The 26,882-nt window shown below is 45.3% G+C and overlaps 1 protein-coding gene across 2 annotated transcripts in view; it reads left to right on the top strand.

Moving 5' to 3' along the window:
- The window catches only part of pappaa (pregnancy-associated plasma protein A, pappalysin 1a), a 75,420-nt gene that overhangs the window by 20,558 nt on the left and 27,980 nt on the right, over positions 1 to 26,882 (top strand). For both annotated transcript variants that reach the window (XM_028973383.1, XM_028973382.1), the window contains exons 8-14: positions 5,398 to 5,526; positions 6,105 to 6,196; positions 9,518 to 9,714; positions 17,732 to 17,839; positions 17,925 to 18,060; positions 18,150 to 18,363; positions 22,644 to 22,812. In XM_028973383.1, the coding sequence (XP_028829216.1) occupies positions 5,398 to 5,526; positions 6,105 to 6,196; positions 9,518 to 9,714; positions 17,732 to 17,839; positions 17,925 to 18,060; positions 18,150 to 18,363; positions 22,644 to 22,812 (1,045 nt within the window). The remainder of the gene's footprint in view (positions 1 to 5,397; positions 5,527 to 6,104; positions 6,197 to 9,517; positions 9,715 to 17,731; positions 17,840 to 17,924; positions 18,061 to 18,149; positions 18,364 to 22,643; positions 22,813 to 26,882) is intronic.

Genomic DNA, 26,882 nt, shown 5'->3' with positions numbered 1-26,882 from the left:
CTGTGGGAAACGTTAAACAAGTGTCTATCCTGTGTGTGGTCAACACTCATTGTTTTCTCTTTTGTCGGCTTCATTAGCACTTTGACAGTATAAGTGCTCAATTTGTCACAAGTCATTGGCACAAGTAATTTGTCCACGAGGTAAGGGGCTCTGGAAGGATGAACTGCAAGTGCTCTGTCGATGACAGGCCCGGCCACGCTGTGATTGGCTGAGCAAACTGACTCACTCGCTGGCATGTTATCAGCACCGGAGGAAGACGTCTTGCTGGCTAGCACATACGACAGCCCATCAATAGCACCTCCGGGTAGCTGTTAGCACCGCGATGAGCCATGGCCATTAACAGGATGCAGTCTCTGTCGGAGCGATGACATCCACCAGCTGCCAAAGCTTATGATATCATGATGCTGTGCATGAAGTATATCATACAAACATCTGTAGTTCAGTGAAAGCAGGCTGTTGCTTCCAGCAGACTGAAGTACCCCATTAATTTAAATCAAGTACTGAGTGCTTTAGTATGGACCAAATGAGCAGTGACATCCTGACAAATGCTACGTTACATTGAGTTATACTGATTAGTTCCATTTAAATGATCTTAAATCTTCCTACTAAGCTTGCAGGTCTACTGAATATTAAACATTATTCATAAGTACAATTTGTGAAAACGGTATTAAGCTATTGGCCATTGCGCAAAAAAAAAAACAACAACATATGAGAATGTCACTTTGATGCATCTCTTTAATAATAACAATTTTTATTTATTATTGCAGTGTCAGGTGCTGTCTACAACTATTTTATTGAAAAAGGCCTTCTGAGATTGTCATAAGATTTTCTGTAAGGCGATAAACGTTTTTTAAGTATAAATTTAAAATGGTAAACGCTGGTATAACCTCAGGACTTTGTCACAATGACCACAGTAGCAGACACAGCACAATCTCTCGTTATAACATGACTTTTTTGTGCTGTTGGATGAATTTTAAGAGGGGAAGAGATAGCTGTGACAAATCGCTGATAAATGCGCAAAAAAATGCAGGCTAATGCACAACAACAACAAAAAAAAAGAAGCTGCCACAGATGCTTCTCCATCTTGCTTTTTTGAGGTGTCTTATCGGACAGCGCAGGTCTGTTTAAAGATTGACTGCGCGGCCTTTAGTATTGCGGGCGAGATAAGGGCTGCTTTAGAAGAAGGCCTCGGCGTAAAGAATGGCTGCCAGGTGGCCGTCTTTGTGGAAGGCACAGGAAGCGGCTGTTATGAAATCTTATCTTGAAACACTTTGTCTGCTGAAAAGGTGAAGCACTCGGAGCACGATTGTTATTGCGATAGCGGATCTGTGGTCTGTGTGCATTCGTAGAGAGGTGATACACTCGGTCTCTCTCTCTCTCTCTCTCTCACACACGCGTACACACACTCCTCCAGTCGGTCCCACGGGGGGGGCCGCCGTGTTGTCATTCCAACGGCTCCGGTGGCTGGACCTGACGTCGCCGGCTTCGATCCAGACGGGGGCCTGACGGCCCGATGGAGGCCGTCCAGGTAACGGCGCCGCGGCCGGACGCGAGCGTTGCGACCGCGCCGAGGCAGCAGCGGTGCCAGCCCGCCCGTCCCTCGAGGGGGGAAGTGATGTCAGCCTTTTCCAGCGAAGAGCGCTCTCTCATGACAAAGGTGCTCTTCATGCACTGCTGGCCCCGAGGAACATTGCATGTGTCAGTTACTGTCCCTCGCTGCCCTGTATCTGCACAACTTCTTCTGACAGTCTTAAAAAATCTGTTTTCCCCGTCCTTACCTCCTTTTTCCATCCGCTTTCACTCTCTCTCTCTCTCTCCCCGGCTTTTATATATTTATATACGTACTTCCCTGTCTCTTCTTTAGCCTGTAAGACTGGAGAGCTTTTTATATTGGAGGCAGTGGCTGCTTTCTGGTCTTGGCAGGTGATGTGAAGGAAGCCTCAAGTGAACTTTTGCTCTGGTATGAGGCGCGTAGTAAAAATCCCAGCGTCTGTTTTTTTTTCGCTCTCCCTTTCTCTCGCCTGCGCGCGTTGCTCGGTTACGTATCTCTGTCTCGGCTTCCTCCGTCGGAGCGCTGGCTGTCACCCCGGCATTCCGAGCCGTCTCTGCTCGCCCTGCCGTGGAACCTCTCGCTTGTCACGTTCGTCTGTGCATTTATCTCTCCTGCCAAAGCACGGAGAAGTCATGAATGGCGAAAGTGTTGGAGGACGTCTGTGTGTGTGTGTGTGTGTGTGTGTGTGTCTGTGTGTCTCAGAAACTCAGGGCCGGAAAAAGGAGTGAGGCTCATGCTAGTTGGAAGTGTTTTCCTCTCGCCGTTGGCTCCGGCTCGCGCCTCTCCCTCTTCCAAGGGCTACACTCATCCAATTAAGGATGGTGAATGGAGACACCGCGTTGAAGCCAAGTCTGTGTGTCCGCGCTGTCCCATCCCTGCACCGGGGCACGGCCCGAAGGAGAGAAGAAAGCGCGCACTGTCCCGGACCTCTGTCCAAGGCTACCGGCTTTCCATTCCTGCAGCAGCACTGAACTGGGTCCCTCGGAGCGCGGCTGCATACGAATGTTGGGCCCCCCCCCCTTCGGGAAGCGGCTGAGGTGCTGACCTGGATCCATGGAGCAGGGAAAGACAAGGAGCACATTTCACTCACAAAACCACCGCTGTCAAAACAGCCTTTCCTCCACTAAATCTTTTGACACGTTTAGAAGACCCGGCTCTACGGCTATGGTATGTGTGTGTGTGTGTGGGGGGGGGGGGGGGAAGGGGGGGGGGGGGGCACAGAGTGTGTTTTTCTTGGGTGTAGAGGGAAACCATGCAGCACAACACCATCTAACCAGGCCTGCTGGTAACTTCACCGCTCTCATACGGCCCTCCCACGAGTTTCATGCACACAGGTGTCATCACGTATCTCACTCCCAGGACAAGTTGCCCCACAGACCAGCGCCTTGGCCACGGGGGTCAACTTCACCGGGGAATTCCTTCAATGACCTGCAAGCCATCACAATCCTGGCAGTGAAGATTTCTAGCAGTTCTAGTCTGAACGCTGCCTGGACCAACCTAAAACTGTCTCAACTGGTAAAAAGAAGTAGAGCAATAATTTCATGTCTTATATACAACCTAGAAAAAGTCGTCTATTCTGAAACCCCTGCGAGATCTTAAATCAACAGTGTGCCCACTCCTACCCTCTCAGTGACATGATATTGTTGATCAAATGACACAAATGTTCAAGGATGCACGTCACCCATTTCTTAAACACTAGAAGGGAGCAGGTCACCCCACTCACCAATTAAACTTGATTGCAGCACCAATGAGACAGGCTTGGTGGCAGGTAGACTGTACAGTGGTAGTGGCCTAGTGGGTAAGACACTGGCCTATGAACCAGAAGGCCCATGTTCAAACCCAGGTACCATTGTGTCCCTGAGCAGGACACTTAACCCTGAGTGTCTCCAGGGTGACAGTCCCTGTAACTACTGATTGTAAGTCACTCTGGATAAGGGCGTCTGATGAATGTAATGCTCAACATTGACTGGTCTTCAAGCCTTTATCTATCGCTAAACCTTTACCAGAATGTTGTTGACTATGAACAAATATGTAGCATAGTTGAGCTGAGAAAGAGTTACAGCCAATGAGAGTCAGGATAGAGGATGCCGGAAAGTGGGGTTTTCAAAGTTCGAACTGACCATATCCATGCCGATCAGTTTCTTGACATCACATTTCCTTTAACTACTCAATGCACAAATCGACTTGATGTTGCATCTTTCCTAACAGGCCAGGCCAGGGGTGAAAGATCAATCATTATAAGTCATAAGGTTGTATAGTGAGAGTGAAAATGAAGTGGTAGTAGCCTAGTGGGTAACACACTCGGCTATGAACCAGAAGACCCGGGGTTCAAACCCCACATACTACCATTGTGTCCCTGAGCAAGACACTTAACCCTAAGTTGCTCCAGGGAGACTGTCCCTGTAAATACTGATTGTAAGTCACTCTGGATAAGGGCGTCAAATAAATGCTCTAAATGTACTAATGTACTTTGGAAGTGATTGTCATTGTGATACGCAGCACAGCACACGATGCACATAACGAAATGTGTCCTCTGCTTTTAACCATCACCCTTGGTGAGCAGTGGGCAGCCATGACGGGTGCCCGGGGAGCAGCATGTGGGGACGGTGCTTTGGTCAGTGGCACCTCAGTGGCACCTTGGCAGATTGGGATTCGAACCAGCAATCTTCTGATTTCGGGGTCGCTTCCTTAACCGCTAGGCCACCACTTCCCCACAAACTGAACTTAATGGCCCAGAAGTGCTCCGACGGCACGTTTATTGTCACCCGTTTTTACATGCACAGGCACGCCGACCGCATAATGAATTTCTGAGCCACTTTCATTAAACGTTACATCCATTAACCACAACAGCCCAGTGATGGTGCTGGTGGCAGCGATAAAGGCCAGCGCCCATGAATACGTTGTGCTTTGTTTGTTGTGTGTGGTACGGGACCCTTCGGAAATGACTCATATGAGTCTGAACACAGGGTGACAGACTTTAAAAAAAAAATAAAAAATTGTAATATGGTCTGTGGAGAGTAATTAGATAAAGTGACAGTTTTTGCGAATGCACACGTTACACTCTGCACACACCGTATATCAGCAATTTATCTCAGCAGCAGAAAGCCCTGACCCTCTGGTGTAGAGCAGTACAGCCTGCTGGCAGGTTTATTATTATTTTTCACTTGCGTCTTGTTTTTGGCCGGCTCGCTCCGGATAGTCTTACGCGTTCATGAAAGTGCTGCTCGTAGCTGCGTGGCTCGTATTTGTTTTGTGTCTGACTGTCCTTGGGGCAGAGCGGAAAGAGAGGTGCCCCGTCGGCCCTGTTGGTCTCCCGGCACCCTGCCCTCCCTCGTCCCCACCACCCGCACTGTGGTCACAGCGACTCGCTGACCTTTTGTTCGAAACCCAACGCTGTGGACAGACGCGGCAGGTATCGCTTTCAGCGGTCGGGAGAGAGAGAGAGAGAGAGAGCGAGGGAGAGAGAGAGAGATAAGCCTAGTTAGAGACGTCGGCAACTGTCGGGAAGCAGGCCACGGATATGGCTCTGGCCGCAGCAGCGAGACGGGGTGGCCAAGTCTGAGGCTATGGTGGTGGTGGTGTTCAGAGAGAGGGAGACGAGGTGACGGGAGGAAGAGAGAGAGAGAGGAGATGGAGACAAACAGGAAGGAGAAGAATCTGGCTTTAATCAGACTGTTAATTACAAAGCGGTGGTTTGAATTGCAGCAGTTAACAATAGACGGTGTTGGTGGGGGGACGAGGGGGGGACTTTGTCTGATTGTTGTAATGGTCTTGGCTGGAAGGGCCTGTTTGGGTCTGTTTTTTATTTCATTTCATTTGTTCTTGCTTTTTTTGTTGTTTTGCAGGGATGTTGAGCAAGGAAGAGCATACACCTACCAAGTCCAGACCATCTCCACATGGAGCGAGAGCGAGCCCTCGCCCCCCCTGACGCACAAGCTCAGGGCACCCTACTGTGGCGATGGCCGCATCCAGAGGTGAGGGGGCGGGGTGGCGCTCCTTGTTGTTCACGCTGCCATTAAATGTGTTGGAGGTCTAGCGGGAAAGGTCACGTCGGGTTTGTGTCAGATTATTTTCTGCTTGCTAGGCAAACACAGTTGTGCAGGTCAGCAGGCGATTGGGTCATGTTTGACCAGCAGTACGCTGCACTGCACCTGGGCTGAATAGGGTGTACACAGGCCATGGGTGGTGTCGCACTGCGGCTGTGACACTTTGACAAGGCTTTGTACCCATGGGTCTTTAGAGAAGGAGATTGACAGCAGTTAAATTGAGTGAGTATAATTCCTCCAGAGGCAGCTTTGTAAGTTTAGGGTAATTAGGTAATGTCCTCGCTTTTGAAACAAAGACAAATTGATCAATAATGCTGTCCGGAGCATTATTAATGCTGTAAATGGCCATTATTTGGAAAATTTGTATAGGCTCATTAACCAACAATAATTAGTCTCGAGTTCTGATGGAATCCAGCATTCATTAATGTAATTTTTTGATCAAGTTAAAATAAAGAAATTATGCACACATCAGAGTCTATATTGTTTATTAATTGTTGTTTGTTTAGGTCCCTAGAAGAAGACTGTGATGACAGCAACTCTATTAATGGCGACGGATGCTCAAGCCAGTGTCAGAAGGAGCCTTTCTTTAATTGTGTCGGTAGGTATAGATTCAGGAAGCCCACACTTTATCCATGAACATGTTGGTTTGCTTCATTTCAGTCCATTTCAGTTTAACTTATTCAACAGTTTGCCAAATGTAACTAACAATTCGTCACAACCAAAAGGGCATCCATTACTTTTGCTGCCCATTACTTCAGGACTTTGGCAACTCGTCTGACTGTCTATGATATCCTTTGCTCCCAACAGTAGTCTCCTCAGTCTCGTTGCATCAATGTGAGATGTGTTTAACTTGGAACATGGACACTTTGTACATTTACATTTAGCAGACACCCTTATCCACCGCTTACAATCAGTAGTGATTGTACAGTCCCCCTGGAGACAGTCAGGGTTAAATGTCTTGCTCAAAGACACAATGGCAGTAAGTGGGGTTTGAACCTGTGACTTTGTGCACATCTGGTTCATAGGAGAGTGTGTTACCCACTAGGCTACTGCTGTTTGTCTTGCTGCCCCTGTTTTTGCTTCGTTTTCATTTACCAAAGGTTGATTTTCATATATAGATCCTGTCTCTTCACCTTTTGTACATACATTTTACTTATGCATTTATGTAAAGCCCCCTTTGACTTCATTAGTGGCATAGGCCAGTCAAAAACGACTTGATGTCCCACAATGCATACAATGTAAAATACTCGTTTTGGAAAAGAGCTGCTCTCCTTTTTCTCAAATCTCCTTTCCAAAAGCCTACTGTATGCTTGTGGGTGACTATGCCATTCAATATCACAATCGCTGTACTGTAGATGTTGAATCTGGAAAGCTTTATGTTTTTAAAGAATACAAAAGCACACTTGCCATGAATACTTTGGCACCTTTGCCGGCTCTGTGTTTTTATGAATAGGAGGCTGCTTTCTGGCCCCTTGTGGTCTCAGTTTTTTTTTTGTTTTTTTTTTACTTTCTTAAGTATGAACTTGCTGTTACATCACAGCCCTATCTCAGTGGCCCTGCCTGATTGTAGCCAAAAAGTAAATTGAGTAAATATCAGAGTGATAGGGTCAATGTTGTCCTTGCATGGATTTGTAAGATAATAATACAATTTAAATCTAAATCAATATATAAATGAAGATAATCCTTTGAAGTCATGCTGTGCTATATTTACTGCACAACTGACTGTACTGCTTACTTTGGATTATTAGTACATAGTGACCAGATGTTCACTGGTCTTCTAAATAAGTCTATATGTCTAAATAATAGTAATCAATAAATTTTGTAGAACATAACAAATGTATTTTTTTTTTTTCAATTGAGGCTAAATTAAAATCTGTACATTTGAAATTGGCAACCAATGAGAATGAGTTAAAAATGGCATTAATTGAGGGCATTAATTGAAGTCGTACAACAGTGGCATGCTTCTGTGGTCATTAGTGTGGTTTCCAGTTCAGCCTGAAACTGTCCCTGGTTCTTTAGAATGACAACTGCACCTAGTGTTAGGTCTCTCGCTCTCTCTTTTATTTTTCTCTGGCTCCTTGAACTAAGAGCCCTGAGGATTTGGATTCCATTTTGCCCCCCCTCGATAGCCCCTCGTTTTCAACATTGCCAGAACTGAGCCAAGGAGCGTTGGAATTTTTTTTTTCTCGCGGGGGCCTACCTCAGCCAACTTGGCATGGAATGCCGCCTTCTCCACCCCCGAAGCCCCCACCCCACCCCTCCCTCCCTCCCTCCTCATCCTCTCCCCTCCTGGAAGCCCTAAGAGGGTAACAGCCTCACACAGCAGTCAACCTCTTCTCCTGTCCCGCGTGGGATGCCTGGAAAAGCCATAGACCTGCATCCTCCCCGATGCTATTCAGCTCTGTCTCCCTCCCGTCGTATTTCCCCTTGCTCCCTCTCTCCCCTTCGCTCTAAATAAAGACGATAGATGCTAATCTGTCAGGTTCATCAGATACAGTCCTGGTCAGGAGCCGTGGCGAGCTGCTCCCCGCAGAAGATGCAGGCGTGCTGCTGCCTTTTATTTATGCATTCATCTCGCTTCTGCCGTCCAAGATGAAAACGCGATGGGAGATAAGTTGGACCGTCTGGAAACGCTGACCTGGCAGTGAGGGCAGACGTTGTTTACTCACTTTCTTATGAGAAATAAGCGCGAGACAGACCTACAAGCTGAGAGAGAGAGAGAGAGAGAGAGGGCTGACTTGTGAATCCATTGTGCTCTTTAAAAGCATGCAGCGCTGCCTCTGGCAGCTGAATGCTCTTTTCTCCTCCAGCCGAGTGTCAGTGAGTTCAGTCTCGTTTCACCGCGTTGCCTCCGAGCACTCAGGAGGGTCAGCCGAAACATGGCAACGCAAGCTACCTCTCTGGCTCCCCCAGCTTTCTAGATCGCGCGCTCACCACGCATACTGCACTGCTGTGTGCACACTGTACAATGAGGATCACCGGGCTGCTGGACAGTTCCACTTGGAAGCATCAAATATTGCATTTTTAGTCATCACTTCCGATTCTCAATTATTAGCTTAAAATATTCTCAATTATTAGCTTTCGGAGACCACAAGGTGGCAACATAAAATTGTCATGGCCGTTGTTGTGAGTTATGATGAGCTCCATGTGATGTTTATAAAGTGAAGTGATTGTCACATGTGATACACAGCAGCACAGCACATGGTGCACACAGTGAAATTTGTCCTCTGCATTTAACCCATCACCCTGAGTGAGCAGTGGGCAGCCATGACAGGCGCCCGGGGAGCAGTGTGTGGGGACAGTGCTTTGCTCAGTGGCACCTCAGTGGCACCTTGGTGGGTCGGGATTCGAACCAGCAACCTTCTGATTATGGGGCTGCTTCCTTAACCGCTAGGCCACCACTGCCCCGTTGATGTTGCTTTCCCGTGTGAATACTTAATGCTGATAGACCTTAGATTTGTAGTTAGATTTAGAGTTTTCCCATTGCATTTTGCCCCATAAATGCTGCTACTTATTGATGGTCACCAGAGACATTTCCTGGTTATTGACTCATGAAAAATGCATTGCTGCATTGTTAACATGGCCATGAATTTCAGCTGTTTGTTCACAGCAAGTCAATCATCAGGGCAGTTGATGTGCTCTTAGCCATGATATTTTTACGAATTTCTTTTTCGGCACAGACTTCCTGCTGCATTCTGATTGGTCAGTCTCTTTCAGTCCTGCCCCTTTTGAAATGGATCAATGAATTTTATCTATTTATATATATTGTATAATTGTAATAGTGGCATATGCTACAGGTGCTATGATGGAATAACATGGTTATGCAAAAAAATTAAATAAATAATAAGTAAATAAATTCCACCAAGAATTCTTTCATTGCTCTTCAGCTTTAACACCTCTGCTCTTATGTCCCACACAGGTGAGCCCAGTATATGTTACTTTTATGACGGTGATGGAGTGTGTGAGGAGTTTGAACAGGAGACCAGTGTGAGGGACTGTGGCCTGTACACTCCCAGTGGCTTCCTGGACCAGTGGGCCACTGCAGTAGAGGTGTCCCATGAAGAGAGGCTCTACTGTCCTGCTGAGGTGGCAGCTGGCTACCCTGCAGTAACAAAGGTAAGAACTTTTGTTTAAAAATGAGCACTATCAATGATCCCGAATGCCAAACCCAGAAGGAACCAAGAAGACATATTAACTAGTGTGAAAAGATGAACTTTGCATATTACCATAATGATAACTCTTGTGTTCTCTTCCTGAAGGTACATGATGGTAAGTTCATAGAAATAAGTACTTTTTTCTGGAGGAAATAACAGCATGTTCTTATAAAGTGCTCATTCTGAAGTTCAGATCCCCCATGAGAAAGCCAGCCACATATGCGACCCTCACATAGGATTTCTACTGTGAAGAACACACTGTCCTCTGAGTCGTGTGGGGAGATTTTTATCAGGGCTGTGAATGCCAGATGCCACTGACAGTCAGTCACAAAGACACAGACATGCTCTCACACTCCCCCAGCACCCCCAGTGCCCCACCATTAGACAAGTTCCACATCCTTAGCTACAAACTACATTTTCCCTTTTCCCATTCACTAAAGGGCCGCACATTTCTTGAGCAAGTGTGACTGTCTGATTATTTGCTTGTCTGATTTATTAATTATACATATTTCCCAATTTGCTGTATTCAATTCAATATTAACAGAAAAAAAAGACCTTGTGCTGGGAGTTGCAAATCTGCTCATCCTCTCACTGATATGGCTACAACTACACAAGTACTGTGACTTTAAATGAATCAGCAATGGCTCCGTAGTTGTATCTGCATTTGAAATATTCACATAATTACTTTATTAATGAGTCTTTTTAATAAAACTTCCAGAAAAAGATTTCACAAAAGGAAAGACATATTTGAAGTACCCTGTGTTCTTTTTGTACTGGGACAGACTTGGCACAAAAGCACACTTTGGTCCCAGCTAGTATGTCTGAAGATAATATCTCTTGAGCCTAGATGACAATAAAGCTGTCTCACAAAATTACACAGTGACCTCTGTATCAGGCTCTGGGCTCTCCCAGTGTTCTGGCCTCATTCCTACTCTGATGTGAGTCCAGGTCACTGCCACAGTTGGTTAAACCTAAAGAATTCCCTGAACAATGGCTGAAAGTGAGTCGAACATCACCGAACTTCTTTCGGGAAAGGTCATAATGAGGCATGTGTATGAGGAGGGATCATAACCCCAATTTTATCTGGGGAAATGGAAGTCACCTTAACAGGAACAGGTTCTTTTTTTTTCATCCAAATCTGTTCATCGGTTGGGCCTAAGTGTTATCCAAGTAGGTCTAGGGAGGAGGAGCTCTGGGTTTGTGTGCAAGATGATATCTCTCTGGCACTGGATGGGAGATCCTGAGGAGCTGCTGTAGGGATTGGTCTTTAGATGTGTCTGCTGGTAAGCATGGCATGCCCATTCCCTGTCACAGCCATTTGATGTCTGGGCTCTCTCCAGGCTAAAGGTGCCAGCTTGTACCACCCAAGTACGCAAATCCCTGTTTGTTGATCTCAGCATGGCTTGTTGTGTCCTTACCTTCAGAAGACGTGCTGGAAACAGTCCCGGGTGCTTCAAAGCCGGCTGTTGGGTTGGCCTCCTCTGTTGGGAGATGGTTCAAGCTGATAGGGATGTCCCCGGAAGCATCAAAGGAACAGAAGCAAGAAGAAAAACAAAATAGGAAGGAAGGCATTTGCAGGATCCTTCAGTCGTCTGCACGACATCTGCCGAGGCCTCAGCCAGGTCACAGAGCACAGAAGATACATGGGGGGTGGTGGTGAAGGTCTTCAGCGCTCCACTGTCTGCATTCGAATTCAGCAAAAAAAACACCTTAACCCTTTACAGCGCCTAATAAAAATGGCAGGGTGAAGTCTGCATGACAGAACATTTTAAAGCTTTAAACATCTCCAAATCGCAGTTAAGTCAGCTACGTATGGACCACTGCAGAGTGGGCTTTGTGTTTGATTGTAAGAAAAGAAGTGTAAACTTCTCTAGGAAACAATGGATGGCAGTGGGCAGGAAAAACACACAGCTCTCTTTTATATGCGCTACTGTCATTGTGGCCCATGCCGCAGTCTGGGAGAGAAATGATATAATGCAGCGTGCGAGCCTTGTACTTAGGAACGAAAATACACACGCCTCCACTGTGTGCAACAGCTGAGCTGTTTGCGGTCTCCCCTCGCAAAGTCTATCTGCGCTCACCTAGCCAAAAGAGACATTCCATCCGTCAGTCAGTCAGCAAGCGTGGCTTCCAGGCTCGCCTGTTGAGTTTATAGTGCAGGAGTCCTTTTTTTTTCGTTCTTCTTGCTTTCCGTTGCTTATCTTCTGGGACTCTGTGTGTACAATGACATCCATACAGCGCACAGGGCTGGAGGGAAAAGTGGGCGCTACCTTTGGTTATAATTGTCTTGCTATAGGTACATAGGTTCGAATCCCAATCCGCCAAGGTACCACTGAGGTGCCACTGAGCAAAAGCACCGTCCCCACACACTGCTCCCCGGGCGCCTGTCATGGCTGCCCACTGCTCACTCAGGGTGATGGGTTAAATGCAGAGGACAAATTTCACTGTGTGCACTGTGTGCTGTGCTGCTGTGTATCACATGTGACAATCACTTCACTTCACTTAGGTATCTCTGCATCTTACTCAAACGTCAGAGCCAAAGGAATTAGCGAATTAGCGCAAAATAATGGAATATGACGAGCTAATTGGCTGTGTCCCAATTACAAGGACATAGTCATTTAACTGAAACACTTCAGACCTGTCACAGAAATTTATTCAAGAGCCACACAGAGCCTCCAGGGCAAATTAATCAAAGCATTATTCACTCCGGACCGTCTGAAGCAGTTATCATTCTTCGTAGTGAGGGGGAAAAAATGGAAAAGATTCACTTCAGTGCAAGATGGCACAACAGGAGGCGACAGTTTTGCCCTCGTGGAAAAGAACATTGTGTTCACTGAACAGCAGTGCCAGGGGATGCCGCGTTTACCTGACTGCGGCCGGGAGGGATTTCACCCGCGAGTCTCTGCTGTTGCCGTTAGCACCATGCGTTCCGGGCCCAGGTGAGCTCTCCCTGGCAATCGCTGACGCAACCGTCGCGCCCGCCGCGCCCCCGGGGCCCCTGCCTTTCATTATGTTGCAGGGAGGTTAGCTAGGCAAGAAGACAGCCAGATCGGGTATTGCCAGTGGTGGCCTAGCGGTTAAGGAAGCGGCCCGTTCCCGATCAGCCAAGGTGCCACCGAGGTGCCGCTGAGCAAAGCACCGTCCCCACACACTGCTCCCCGGGCGCCTGTCATGGCTGCCCACTGCTCACCAAGGGTGATGGTTAAAAGCAGAGGACACATTTCATTGTGTCACAGTGTGCTGTGCTGCAGGGTATCGCAATGACAATCGCTTTCGCCAGGCCGGTCCGGTCATCTCCACTAGCACGTATGTGCAAAACTGCACTATGGCATACAGTGCATTACACAAGCGAGTAACAATTTTTACCCAGAAGGGGCGACTACTATTTGTAGTTGTATCTACATTTGTGGAGGCAGCAAAATAAACTTGCCGGCAGCTGGTCTAAATGCGTCGGGTGATTGGTGCACATAGTAGGTTACATGGCAGTCATCTCCATTTTTTGCCCCGTGTAATATGGAGCACTCAGAAGCCTACACAGTGGCTGGCTGGGTGGTAGTAGCCTAGTGGGTAACACACTTGCCTATGAACCAGAAGACCCAGGTTCAAATCCCACTTACTACCAAGACACTTAACCCTAAGTGTCTCCAGGGGGGGACTGTCCCTGTAACTACTGACTATAAGTCACTCTGGATAAGGCCGTTTGATAAATGCTGTAAATCTAAATGCTTTTATCAAAAGACGACCCCTGTTTACATTTGAAGAGTTCTTAGCACACAGACTCCGAAGTCACTGTTGTGGCTGGAAATTGCTGAGTGGGGGGGGGAAATACACTATGGTAAAGGTGGGAGTGTGACGGTGGTTGTGGGAAACCGTTGTTGGCCCACACGTTATTCTAGTTTTTTTTTTTCCTCCCCACTATGCACCCGCTGAATTTATAGCAGCAGCCAGCGGTCGGGGACCTGAAAAATGAGAGTGCGTCAGCGGTCGAATGGGTTGCTGCAGCGGCGCTCACCTCAGCGCTCTGGGCGGGACCTCTGACAGGACATTACCTCACACCGAAAACTGCTAGCAGTGTTCCAGCCCGCTGCTATGGCGGTTTGAACCTCACACAGGTCTCCCCACAAATGTCTCACAGATGCTCTGGGCTCACGGGGCCAGGCCCAGCACGGCACTTTTACTTTACCCAATTCCCTCCCTCTGGGACCAAAAAAAAAGAGAGATAAAAGTAGAGTTTATTCAATTCGTTTTGAGAAAAGAAAAGAAAAAAAAAATGCACATTTTTGACAAATAGGAAACGTCCGCCCCGCACACATGGTCTCATTCACACCTTTCTTCTGCATATGTGTAACATGCGCCGAGTTGTGCATAGCCGGCGGCGTAATCCTAAATTAAAACGTGATTTTCAAAGTCATCAGATTGCTGTACACGACTGACATTGTACAAGCTGCATCATTTTTTTTTACCCCCTGACCTGTCCAGGTCGAAAAAGTAAAGTTTGTTCTGAAAAGCCATGCAAACAGAGAACGGAACAGTAAGGAGTCGTGAATTGTCCGGTGTGCTCTGTGAGGTCTTTTTTCACTTTCATCTGCGACTTGACCAGATATTTCGCATCCTTGGCCTGTGAGTGAGTGTGTACCTCGAGCGGAGAATCTGGCGTACGTCGGTGACCTCAGAATCTGAACCTGTGTGTCTACGCTGCGGACTTTTCTCCTGAACGCTGTTGCTTTGCAAGCGCTCAGTTGCGAGGTGAGGCAGGCAACGCCGTTGCTAAGCGTGCCGTTGTGGGCTGGAAGGAGGGAAATGGTATGTGCGACTGAGCTCTGAGGTTGGTGTTTGTGGCCGCTGACCTCATTTGACCCTGGAGTCGGTCTGTTAGCGGCAGGAAATGCTATGGCAGACCCGGTCCAGCTGTTAGGGGTGCTGTTCTTTTTCTGGAAGAATAATTCCAGCCCTCCCGCCCCCGAATCTGAGTTGAGAGGGAGGATATTTCTCCTCGGCCCTCTTCCTGCCTTTAGTGAGTTACAAACAAAACTGTGCGCTTGCAGATGAAAAGACTTGGTGGTGGTGGTTGTTGTGGGGGTGTTATTGGGCATGGATGGGGGCTTTTGTTTGCCTGTGCTGTCTTTCTCGTCAGCACACATGGTCCGCATTACGTCCACAGGAAAAGGGCTGAGTCATTGCAGTGCCACGCCTATTGCGCCGATTGGCATGGGAATGTTGTCCCGAGATGTCCATTTGCTTGGACCTGGATCCTGGGTAGACTGGGTGACACTGGGGATGTGTGTCAGGGCTGGTCCTTTTCAGCTACTACAACGATATTGCATTTCAGCTGCAAATGCCAGTTTCTTTCTATTTACTCCTTGCCTTGTATTCGGGGGAAAAACTGGACCTCAAAATCCCACGTCCAACTCTCTGTCATCGTGCTCTTTGATTGGCTTCCTGTGATGTCACTTTCACGTTGCTTCACCATGGGTTCTGTTGCCTCAGTGCCTCCGTTGCTCTCGTTCTTTGCTTCTCTCCCATTCACACACATTCTTGCGACTTTTCTGCGGTTGTCTGACGATTTATTGTACATCATTTGTTTTATTGGTTTATTTTTCCCTGTGCGTTGCTTGTGTTAGCCCATGCTTTGGCCGCTGTGTTGTGGTTAGTGCGCTGATGTAATGGCCCGACTATGCCCGCCTCCCAGGGCTTCCGCTCGCCACCACAGTCCAGCCCCCTTCCCCACCCTGGGGGGCCACAGTGTGTCTGATACATTTGGAAGAGTTTGACTCTTGGCATTACTTTTTGGGGGGTTTGGACTTGGGGGCTGGTTTGGGGAAACTGGGGGGAGGAGAAGGTGTAATGAGACTTGGGAGACTTATGAATACCTCCAGTAGTGAGTTTTTTTTTTTATATATATATATATATATGTTCGGTAAAAAGGGGGCTTTTTGATTTCCTGGACAGGCCGTGTGCATTGACTAGACAAAAGTAAAGGAATATGGCGAGAAGCGTTGGATGCTGAATTAACATTGTTGTTTTGAAAACCATTCGCTGTCTCCTTGTACCAGTGTCCCAACCCTTTTGCTCTCTTCCTCATCTGTCACATCAACAGATTTAAGGGGAAGATAGCAAGGACTCGGGTTGTTTCCACAAACCACTCTGCTTTGTGGCAGTGTCTGGTTGCAAGTGTCCAATTTCCCTGAATCAGGAAAACAGGGCAAGCTAGGTGTCCTTTGTTTTCCTGCGGTGGCACATCCACTCCCGTGTTTTTCCTGTCTTGCTGGCAGACTCGTTCTCGAAGTCTGACTCTAATGACTTTATGCGCTAATCCGGGTCTGCTCAGAATCATCACAAGAGCTGTTAAAAAGGGTATTATGCATCATGTCAACATCATGGCCCCTGTAGCAGGGTAGTGTTGACTTTCATAAACCCAGCAACAGAGCTGGTCATGGATCATAGGAGAAAAACAGCACCAGCACAAACACAAATGAAGGCCAGAAGACAACCTAGATCAGATGTCTGGGGAGCAGGTCCGCAGCAACCAGCTCCTTTCGGACTGTAGTTCTCAAAACAGCCCAGATTAAACCGATTGGATGTGGCAGTCGGAGGGACACAGGAACATGGCCTTATGGGCCTGCATCTGGTTGCTTTGTTGCGGCTGTGAAGAGCAGTGTATTGTGGCTATTTTTTGAAGTGATGATCAAAAAGTCTTGTGGGCCGTGGGCATCTCCCCGAAGGGTAACTCACTTAGCTTATTGCAGCATTCGGCCATATGTGGAATATCAACAATGGTATGTTTGCCTTAGGAAGTTCCTGCTGAATGCTTCAAATGCACTGTATTACGGCAAAAATAAAATTGCGAGCGTATTAGAGGATTCATGCATTAATAAATGGAGCGAAGGAATGAACGACACCTGAGTATAGTCATGGTAAATAAACAGCAAAGGCTATACATGAAGTTAAACATCGTCATGGTCATTGATGGATGAATTTGCTCCCTTAGAGTGCAGTGGCTGTCTGCTTAGAGTGCAGATTATTTGATTGTTTTCTGACAACAATTACTCTTAATTGTTACCACAAAGATTGCCATATGGTTTTACATATGCACAACCATGTAGCATAACTGTGCAAAACATGTTTGTGGTGCAAAATATTTTTTTCTGGGTGACTGCCACATTCCGTGCACTGAGACAAAAATCAGTTTCACATGGTTAGTTTGATTTAGGCTGTATTAATTCCTTTGCATTATTTAAAACCATACATATAAAGTTAATTCAGCTTGATTTAAAAAAAAAAAATATATATATATATATATACACACACACACACACACACACACACACACATATATATATATATATATATATATATATATATATATAATTATTATTAAGTTGAACAGACCTGATTTAGTATTGAATCCAAATTAAACATTCTTACATGATCAAATCATTTGTGAATATTGAATATTGCGAACAATGTCAACATTGTGTGTTTGAGTAGGAGCTCTCAAAAGGAAAGCCAAAGGTTTGCATTTTGGTCCTTTTAGGTATTGTTGGCTAAATAATTCTAGAATAATGAATGTGCCAAAATACACTTGGCACAAAATAGACCTCTACTTACGTGCCTAGTACTTTTAATGTACTTAATCTTGTTTTTGTACAAATGTTCTGTCACCACCAGAGATATCTTGGCTCGCAGTTTTCAGACACATGTTGAAGCCCTAAGCTTATGTGAGGTCGATAGCTATATGTAATGATGCAAATGTTGGACCAGATATTAAATTACACTGTATGCAGCCTAGTACGGTATTGCTGCTTTATACAACTGAGACCAAAGAACAGAGAATCAGAGTGAGATGATGATTGTTCAAATGAAGAAGTCACCAGCGAAACTGTATGACAGTGAAGGTGTTTACAGACTCATATTTAAATTGTGATTCAGTGCGCTACAGCAATGCACATTTATTTATGTGAATTCCTAATTCTCCCCAGACGTGCCAGTCCAAAGTGTTTGACCTGTCAGATGGGGTCTCCCAGTATGCCTGGTTTCCCTGCAGAGAGTCCCACCATTCATCCTGGTTCCAAAATTACTGGCTGAAGGTATGTCGGATTTTAGGACACTAATCTGTTTCAACGTTTTATCGAATGGTCAGATAGGATCACACACTTTCCTCTCATTTTCCAGGCCTACTTCTCCCACCCCATGGTTGCAGCAGCTGTCATCATCCATCTTGCTGCGGATGGTACTGGCTACGTTGACCAGACCCAGACCAACATCACTGTGCAGCTTGTGGACACTTTGGAAGGGATTCACAGTTTAGGTCTGCATTTAAGCAAGTGTATTTCTGTAGGGTTTCTGAGTCCAACCCTGATTTCCATTGAAGCATGATCTTTTCTTGCTGTCCTACAGGCGACTGGCGTTTGAGCTGTCGGACCAATCCCTTGGTGATCCCTGTGAGCCATGACCTGAGCATGGCTTTCTACCACACCAAAGCCATCCTGGTCATGTTCCGCTCTGAACTGGTGGCCATCTCTGGGGTGGGTCTGCGCTCCTTCCAGTTTTTCGACCCCATCACCATCAGTGGGTGCCAGAGCAATGAGATCTACAACCCCATGGGTCAAAGGTGATCGCTAATGGCCACAGACATTCTCTGCGCTACTTCTTGTCCTTTTTTATACACACACACACACTTGCTCACAACCATGATTGAAGGACAGGGTCATGAGAAAAATGTAATGAAACTGACATCAGTCATGGTTGTTAGATTTTGAAGAGTGATTGGGAAATTACTGGAAATTTTACTGTTTGGTTAAGACTGATTTCCAGAGGCGCCCAGCGCTGACTTTGGAAAGTGAAGTGATTGTCATTGTGAAACATAGCACAGCACACGGTGACACAACGAAATGTGTCCGCAGCTTTTAACTAGTGCTGCACGATTAATCTAATCGCAATCGTAATCGCGATGTCAGTCTGTGCGATTACATGAACGCAAAAAGATGCGATTTAAATGATTAGTACATGGATTGGATCGGATATTTTGCCGATCCATTCTCATTCTCTCAAAGTTGGCGAGCTGACTGAAGTCTCACGTCTCACATCTCAGTCGGATGTCACGTGTTTGGTCACATGACTTTCGATTCGGAGACATATGGGTAGACGGCGCATGACGAGCTGCATCGTACGTCGACGTCGCCGCCATATTGCGATAGGCTCTGCAGTGGCGTGAAGCATATACATGTCTATGGAGAGAAGTGCAAAAAATGCCTCACTCTTGTGCTGCTTGGGGCTGTACAAACCGCTGTACGCTCCAAACCAGATCCCGGGGAATTACATTTCATAGGTAAAGCGGGACAATTGTTTTGAATATATTTGGCCATTATAAAATCCCGTTTTATAAGCCTTAACCTTAGCTAAACTAGGCTAAGCTAGCAAAGCAATGCATTCCTGTGTTCAAGTCAGCCTCCAAACAACGTTTTGGCTAAACGTAGGCATTAACTATTTAGACTGTTCTTAGCTGTTTAGTTAACTTTTTTCAAACTTTGAAGGTTTCCTAAAGAAATTCACCTCAGTTTACAAATCTTAACCTAGCTAAGCTAGCAAAGGTGGTAATAGCCTAGTGGGTAAGACACTCGCCTGTGAACCAGAAGACCCGGGTTCAAATCCCACTTACTACCATTGTGTCCCTGAGCAAGACTTAAGTTGACTGTTAAGACTTAAGACTGTCCCTGTAAATACTGATTGTAAGTCGCTCTGGATAAGGGCGTCTGATAAATGCTGTAAATGTAAATGTAATGTAGCAAAGCTATGCATCCCTGTGTTCAAGTCAGCCTCCAAACAACGTTTTGGTTAAACGTAAGAACTATAATACAGGATTTTATAATCGCCAAATATAATCAAAACAGTTGTTTAGCCTTACCAGGGTTTGTCGTTCGACAGTAATGTAAAGAGTTTTTTGTGATTATTATTTTTTTTTTTTGTGATTATTTTAATTTTGATTTTTGATATGGATGATAAGCACTGCCGTAGGCGTCCATAGCCACCGAATGCTGATCCTCTTCAACAACTTAAAGTAGCCAACAGCAAAAAGGATTAGTACCATTATGTGGTATATTTAGCATATTCTCATGTGATGAAATCCATCCAGGACCATTTAGCACTCTTTGAGAGGGTGGCCACTGCCATTGCCATTCTCCGAAGCAGTCTGCAGGTTCTGTTAGGACATATTATGGAATTTGAGTTCTCTAATGGCCTGTGACACTATGTTAAAACCTAAATTTTCTCTCTAGTCTAGGCTTTGAAATGACCCAGACTTTAACATTCCCCAAGTGCCCATAATCTGCCTGCTTAGCTATGAAATAAAAATGCTAACCATGCATTTATTAACTAGTCGCCTGGCTTTCCCTTTGTTCTGCTCACACATCTGTCAGTCTGTCGCCCTAGTTGCTCCTCTCTCTCCTTCACTCTTTTTATATTTTTGTGAAAAATTTTTGAGGTTTACATATAGTCTTCAATTTGTATGGCATTGTTGCGAAAGCCACATAAATCCCCTTTATGAAGTCAAAACGACCTATGAGCTGAAAACTGCTTCCAGAGTCAACGTCTTTCAAATGTCTTCTCTCATTCTGATAGGAGCCCATTGGCAGGCTGTAAAAACCGTGCCCGGGGCTTTTCAACATTCCAAGACGATGAAAAGCTTTTTTTGACTGTGACCAGTATAAAGTTTGCCTGCTTTGTGCCATTGTAGTCTGTTTGCAATATAACAAAATAACAATTACAGATGCACATATTGCTTCAATCAAAAGGGCCATATGTTAATTATTTATTGGCTGATTGATTCATTAGCATCATTTGATTCAATGGGATTAGTGGCTGTTTATGTTTATGTTTATGAGTGTGTGTGTTGGAGAACGTGAGGACATGTGCTCAACAAACCCTTACATTGTGAGCTTTGAAGCTGCCCCCGAGGCCGGAACTCACAGTGGGACAATCTTTTGCAGATTACACTGCTCAAAAGGTTTGATAAAATTGCGAGTGGGTCATTATCACGGACACATTATGGTTGTGGGTGTCGTCCCTTTGATGTCTGCATGGGCGAGTGAGGCACACAGAGAGAGCCCTTATTGCTCCATGCAGTTATTGATCTCGTGTAAAGTTGCTATCATCACTGGGCATTTTGAGAACAATGCTCATCAAAGCTTCTTGTAGGTCCTGCAATCACTGAGTCATTTCAGACAGCTAGTTGCTGGCCATCTGATAAATTTACCATGGCCAAAACATGGGGACTTTCACACACTTTGGTGTGATGGCACACTGCTGCCCCCAATTCACCATTATCTCTGCGGCCAAAAAGGACGGATGTGGCAGAAATATGATGTGACGGTTAGATAATTTTATTTCAGCATTGGCTCTCGGAGCACAATGGCCACTGTTTTAAAAGTCCTAGGTGCAGCACTACACACTAAACCCAGGGCTTGTTTGCTAGTGTAAGGTCAAAAGGCGTTCTCAGGATTTATAGAAATAAATAGGGCATAATTGTTTGTCACCCAGGACACCATCTTTATTAAACTTTGAGGTTTTTGAAAACATCAATCAAGAATCTATTATTATGTTCTTCATGGCAGAAACAATGGCTCAGCATGAAACAGATAAAGACATTTCAATATAATTTGTAGTTTGCATTACAGTAGTTAAGTTTAAGGGGCTGCAGTTCTCTACAAAGTGAACTTAACTAGCAATAGCAAGGAAATGCTAAAGAGTTCACAATTTTTGCTGATTTCATTGCAGACTTGTGATGGTGTTGCTCTCCTATATAAGCAGCGACTTTGCAATGCTTTAACCAAATGCATACACATGAAGTAAGTGGAAGTTTTGACCATTGCCATGCTTTTGTTTGCAAATCCCAGCTAGAGAGCCTTTCCAGACGCACAAAGAGGACTGTTGGGTTTGTTTCTTCCAAATGAGCGGAATTGTCTCAAGCTTTAAGCATCTCCTCCTCCTCAACCTGTTGCTCCCATAGCTTGGCTCCGGGACCAGAACCCAGTGTAACCAAAGGACGGCCTGTCCTTAATTTTCCACTCTGATGTTGGTGCCAGCAGCTTGTATCTGCCAGGCAACCACCACTCTGTTAACCAATGGAACAGTTTGTGCTCCATAGGTCAGGACTGAAGATGATTGGGGATACATCTACTTTGGTACCTTGTTTCTGTCGGGGGCTTGGCTGATACAATTCCCCCCCTTGCCTTTGGTTCAAAGCAGCTTTTGTTCCCGTACGCACAAACCAGCATTTTATATCTGGAAAATATTGATGGATTCGGACATGCTTAATTTCACAGTTGAAGAAGTATGAACTTCTAAGGGAGGTTGGTGTTTTTGTCATCAACTGGACTCTGGCGTAGGTGGAAAAAGGGCACAGGGAGGTCAAGTGCATCTTGGTTCTAGATCTAGATCGGGCGCCAGATCTAAATGCCCACGTCATGGAGTGCTGTGTAGAAGCTGGCACCTCTACTACTACAGCACGCAGTGCTGACTCCGGCCTTTCTGTTGTGCTGGTACTCCAACATTTTTCCTTTAAACGCAGCGTATAATGGAAACAGAGGGCGTAGCACATTCTATTTATACCCCCCCCCACCGATCCACCGCTGCCCCGAGGGCTGTTGCTGCAGGCATAATGAAGACAAATGCTTTCCCAAGCCTGGCTCTGTACTGTATGTCTAAACTCATTGGATAGAGCTGGCTGTAGTGCACCTATTGCTCCCTGGCTGGCCCTCGGGGCTATCTCAGGGAGGTGATGTTGAGCCCGAGCAGAGTGACAGAACTGATCAGTCCATGTCTCTCAGTCCCAGTCTCTTTCTCCTACTCATTTCATTCGTTTAATTTTTAATCTCTCTTTCTCTCTCTCTTCAGTTGTGTTCATTACTCGTGCGAGGCCATCAACTGCCAGAAGCCACTGATCCGCAATGCAGATGTGAGGTGCAGCAGCAACGACTACTTCAACGGTGCCCGCTGTACTGTCACATGCCGGAGCGGCTATGTGCTGCAGATCCACAGGGACGATGACATTATCAAGAGCCAGGTACCACCAGTACAATCAGTCAATCAATCTGTCTGTCTGTCTGTCTGTCTGTCCCTCTGATAGAAATAGCCAAAAATGGCAATCATTAGCACATATTCTGTCCCTTATATATTAGCCCAGAAGCATGATATGCCAATCCTGCTGAAGAAGATAGTGGCATGAAACCTTGTAGATGTTGAAATTTTCAAAGCTTATTTTGGGCGACACAAATTAAGCCAGAGATATAAATATAAAAATAAATGTACAATTTAAAATTATGACTCACTCAATACTTAAGGAATGAAATCCACTATATCAAATTATCACAATACTACCTATATATAATTAATTAAAGAGATACAGAAACCTGTAAAAGACTCACTTGCTTGGGATGGAAGGGTTGTATGTTACATCTTTGAATCAGTGACAAAAACAATGGCATTAAATGTTTTTATATGTCGTAATATATATACTTATATACCCAAAAAGCCTAAGGAGGATCCCAGCTGTTTCAGAGCCCTTGTGGAGTTCAGAGGAAGTGTCCAGTTGGTGTATGAACAGGGATGCTCTCCAGCGCTCTAATGAAAACTGCAATGAAGTGCTGCTAAAACCTTTGCTGTGCCAACGTTCATTAGCGCTGCAGCGTGTAAACATCCCATGTAATGCAAAAAAAACCCCCCAAACTCTTTCATGCCCCCTGTCTCCTTCTGTTTGCCGTGTGGCAGTAACATTGCTCCTTTCTTACCCGCATTCTTTAACATGGCAGGGCCTATAGGATTGACGTAGGGCCTGGGTGGGCCGTGCTCACTTTGAAAACAGAAGGGGGGGGGGGGAGAGAGAGAGAGAGAGAGAGAGAGAGAGAGTCAAGTTGGAAACGGGCGTTTGGGGCGAGGAGGGAGGATGAATGATGTTTTGTTTTCAGGCTCGCATTCCGCACGCCTCTCTCCCGGCCCCTCACGTTCGCAGCGGTCATTAACATAATGTAGCACCATCTAAAATTATTTTATGTGACAGCGGATGAACATATGGAAGTGGTTACTGGTGGTCTTGTGCCGACTCGGAGGCGGGCGGCTTTTCTGCTGACTGTACGGCTCAGCCTCTCTGTGCCCCGCAGCGCATCTCTAACGATGGTTGGCAGGGCACCTCCAGCCCCACCCCCTCTCCATTCAGCTTTTTTTTTTTTTTTTTTTTTTTGCTAAGGGTCAGGGCTAGAAAGGCTGGGGGCATCACACAGAGGGCCTGTTCTCTCTCTTATATATGTGTGTTTTCTTTCTCTCTTACTGTGTTCCCGGTTTGGGGCTTCTTGTCATCATTCTGAAATTAAAAAAAAAAAAAAAATCAATTATTCACAGATTTTGAAGTAATTTCCAATCTACACAGCAGCTGCAATTAACTTTATGTTCACATTCATCCATTTGGCAGTTGATATTGGCCAAAATAAAAAGAACATACATGAAACAGGAAGAGCACTGATCATGGCATAAACTAGAGAGCGAACAAATAATCTAGAACAAAATGTTTGGTGAATAAAAGCATCAAAACGCTTTATTGACATATCTGGTTTAATACATATAATGTTATGTATACGTCTTAATCTAAAAAATATATATAAACTTTTATTTAGCAGTTAAAACTATGGACGCAAATAGAAAATCGTAAATAAAACCATTTTAGAAGAAAAAGAGGAACCCATGATGGAGAAAACAAGCTTGTTGTGAAGGGACGTTGGTGAAGCATGTAGATATCAAGCAATGAAGATATGGAAATGTAAAAAGAAATCGGATTACGGGATGTCAAGTTTATGAAAAATGGAACTGTGTTTGTGGAGGACACAGAGGGCTTCCTATCTCCGATCTGCATGCCCTGTCCGCCGACCGCTTGCTGTACGTCTTCCGTATGGGAAAGTGCAGCGTCCAGCACGATCCTATCTGCTTTCATTAGTTCACTCGTTCGCTCCACTAGTGACACAGCGGTTCCTGGAACAGCGGCTCACATGAGCGTATCACCGGCACGATCTGTTCTTAGTGCTTGACTGTGCATTTGTTGTTTGAATGCAAACCAATTGTTGAGATGTTGTGTGGATAACCGGTGTGTGTGTGCGTGTGTGAACTGTATTTGAGCGTCTGGCCAGCGCGGTTAATAAGATTAACCGTGCAGGAATACCGATAGGGTTGGACGCGCTCAGTAAATCTTTATGAAGCGCATTATGAATAAGATTTCCTTAAATAATGACGAGGAAAAGAGCACCTTTAATATGCAGAATTATGAACATATGAAACCTATTAATGCCCATTTTTGGCCACGTTGTGCTCTGAGTGCACATTATCACAATTTTATTCTTATTAACGACCCTGTTATCATGAAGATGCTCGCGGCATCTGCTGTTGAGGTGAGTCTTACAAGGCAACGGGTGTATGGGCCGCTTCATCCCGGCTTGTCATTAGCCATAACCTCGGTAATTAACATGCGTCATAACCTTTTATGTTGGTGGTCACAAGCTTTACAGCCTGCGCGCACCCTTTACGGCGAAGTGTGATGGCAGGCTGTAATATCTTTAGATGGCGTCCTGCAACGTACGGATTTTCATGCTGCAAAGTCAACGGTTGGGCCGACACTGAGGGCCTTTGCTCCAGCAGGAGGTGGCGAGTCAGACGAAAGCGTGACGCTGGCGTCTGGCTTGAATTAGGACCAGTAGCCGGTGGCTGTTAAACGCCGCGTGGAGGAGGAACGGCCCGTTGTAAAGTTTTTAAAAGAAGGAAACTCCTTACGCACTAACGGCTCCCCACCTTCACGGCGCTGATAGGAGGGCATTTCATCTCCTACAGGCCTTTTACAAGCAGCGCCCCAGCGGCTTTATACGTGTTTGTTCGTGGTCGAGCATTCGACGGGGTTGTGTGCCGTGGTCAGGATCACTGCTTTTCACTCAAATAAACAATGATGCCGCGGCCAAGTTTTTTTTTTTTTTTTTTTTTTTTTTAGCAAATTGCATTGGCAGCAGAATCTGGACATGGGAACTGTGCATTCTCCTCTGCCATTTCCCATGAATCAACCTGAGAGTGCACAGACTCTTGGGAAAAACACACCTTACAAACAAACACAAACAATAAGGCCCGGCGCCCTCGCGGCAGGACAGTAGAAAGTTATGTAACATAAACCAAAAGGAAGTTTAAATGGATATTGCGCAGCAGGGCGTATATGTGATGCCAATCATGTCATCTGACATAGACACTCCAACAGTGGCAGGTCTTCATTATTTTGACGTTTGAAACACGAAGAAGATGGATGAGCTGGTTTAGGTGTCAGAAATTTTAATCAACACGTGTTCAAAAATTACAGGTGCTGCGACTGCACCATTTTGGATTTAAGGTGTACATATTTAATGATTTACCTCATATTATTCCAGTTATAGCTTTGATTATCCTTTAGGAATCAATGATGGCTTTGCAGCCGTAAACAATGCAGTAGGACATAACGATTTTAAAGATGAGATGCGTTCGAATATTGCAAGATATTGTTTCTCCCAGGAGTCCTCTCAGGCAGTCACAATGTCTGGTCTGGTATCTGCGATACAGTAAAAAGCTAAATATGCAAAAACTTTGTAAATAATGCTTTGCACTGAAAAACAAAAAAAATACCTTAATTTAGCGTCCTGACCTCAAGGCTTGTAAGAGTGAACATGTGGCCGTAAAGGCACATGTGACAGGATAGATGGAACCAAGTACAAATCAAATACAGAGCATTATAATAATAGATTAACAGTTATACTGTTGATATTATTATTATGAAGAAGAAGAATGGGAAAAAAAGGTTTTGTCATTACTGTGCCACAAATCACATTTCTGCAAATTTTCACAGCTTATAATTATGGTTAGAAATTACATTGAAATTACATTAATTTAAAACCAATGATGACCTAATGTTTTTGAACATAAGGTCTTCATTGAACCACTTACAACTACTGCTATTAATATTACTGCTACTACCACTAATAAGAATCATCATAAATTCATTATATGGACCTTTTCGTGAGCCTCAAAAGAAAATTATGAAACATTTAATACAACACAACATAATAATATGATTAATCACAT

This window comes from Denticeps clupeoides, chromosome 3 (assembly GCF_900700375.1).
Source record: "Denticeps clupeoides chromosome 3, fDenClu1.1, whole genome shotgun sequence".
Taxonomy (NCBI): Eukaryota; Metazoa; Chordata; class Actinopteri; order Clupeiformes; family Denticipitidae; genus Denticeps; species Denticeps clupeoides.
The sequence above is the reverse complement of the archived record's forward strand: the minus strand, read 5'-3'. Positions and strand labels throughout refer to the sequence as shown.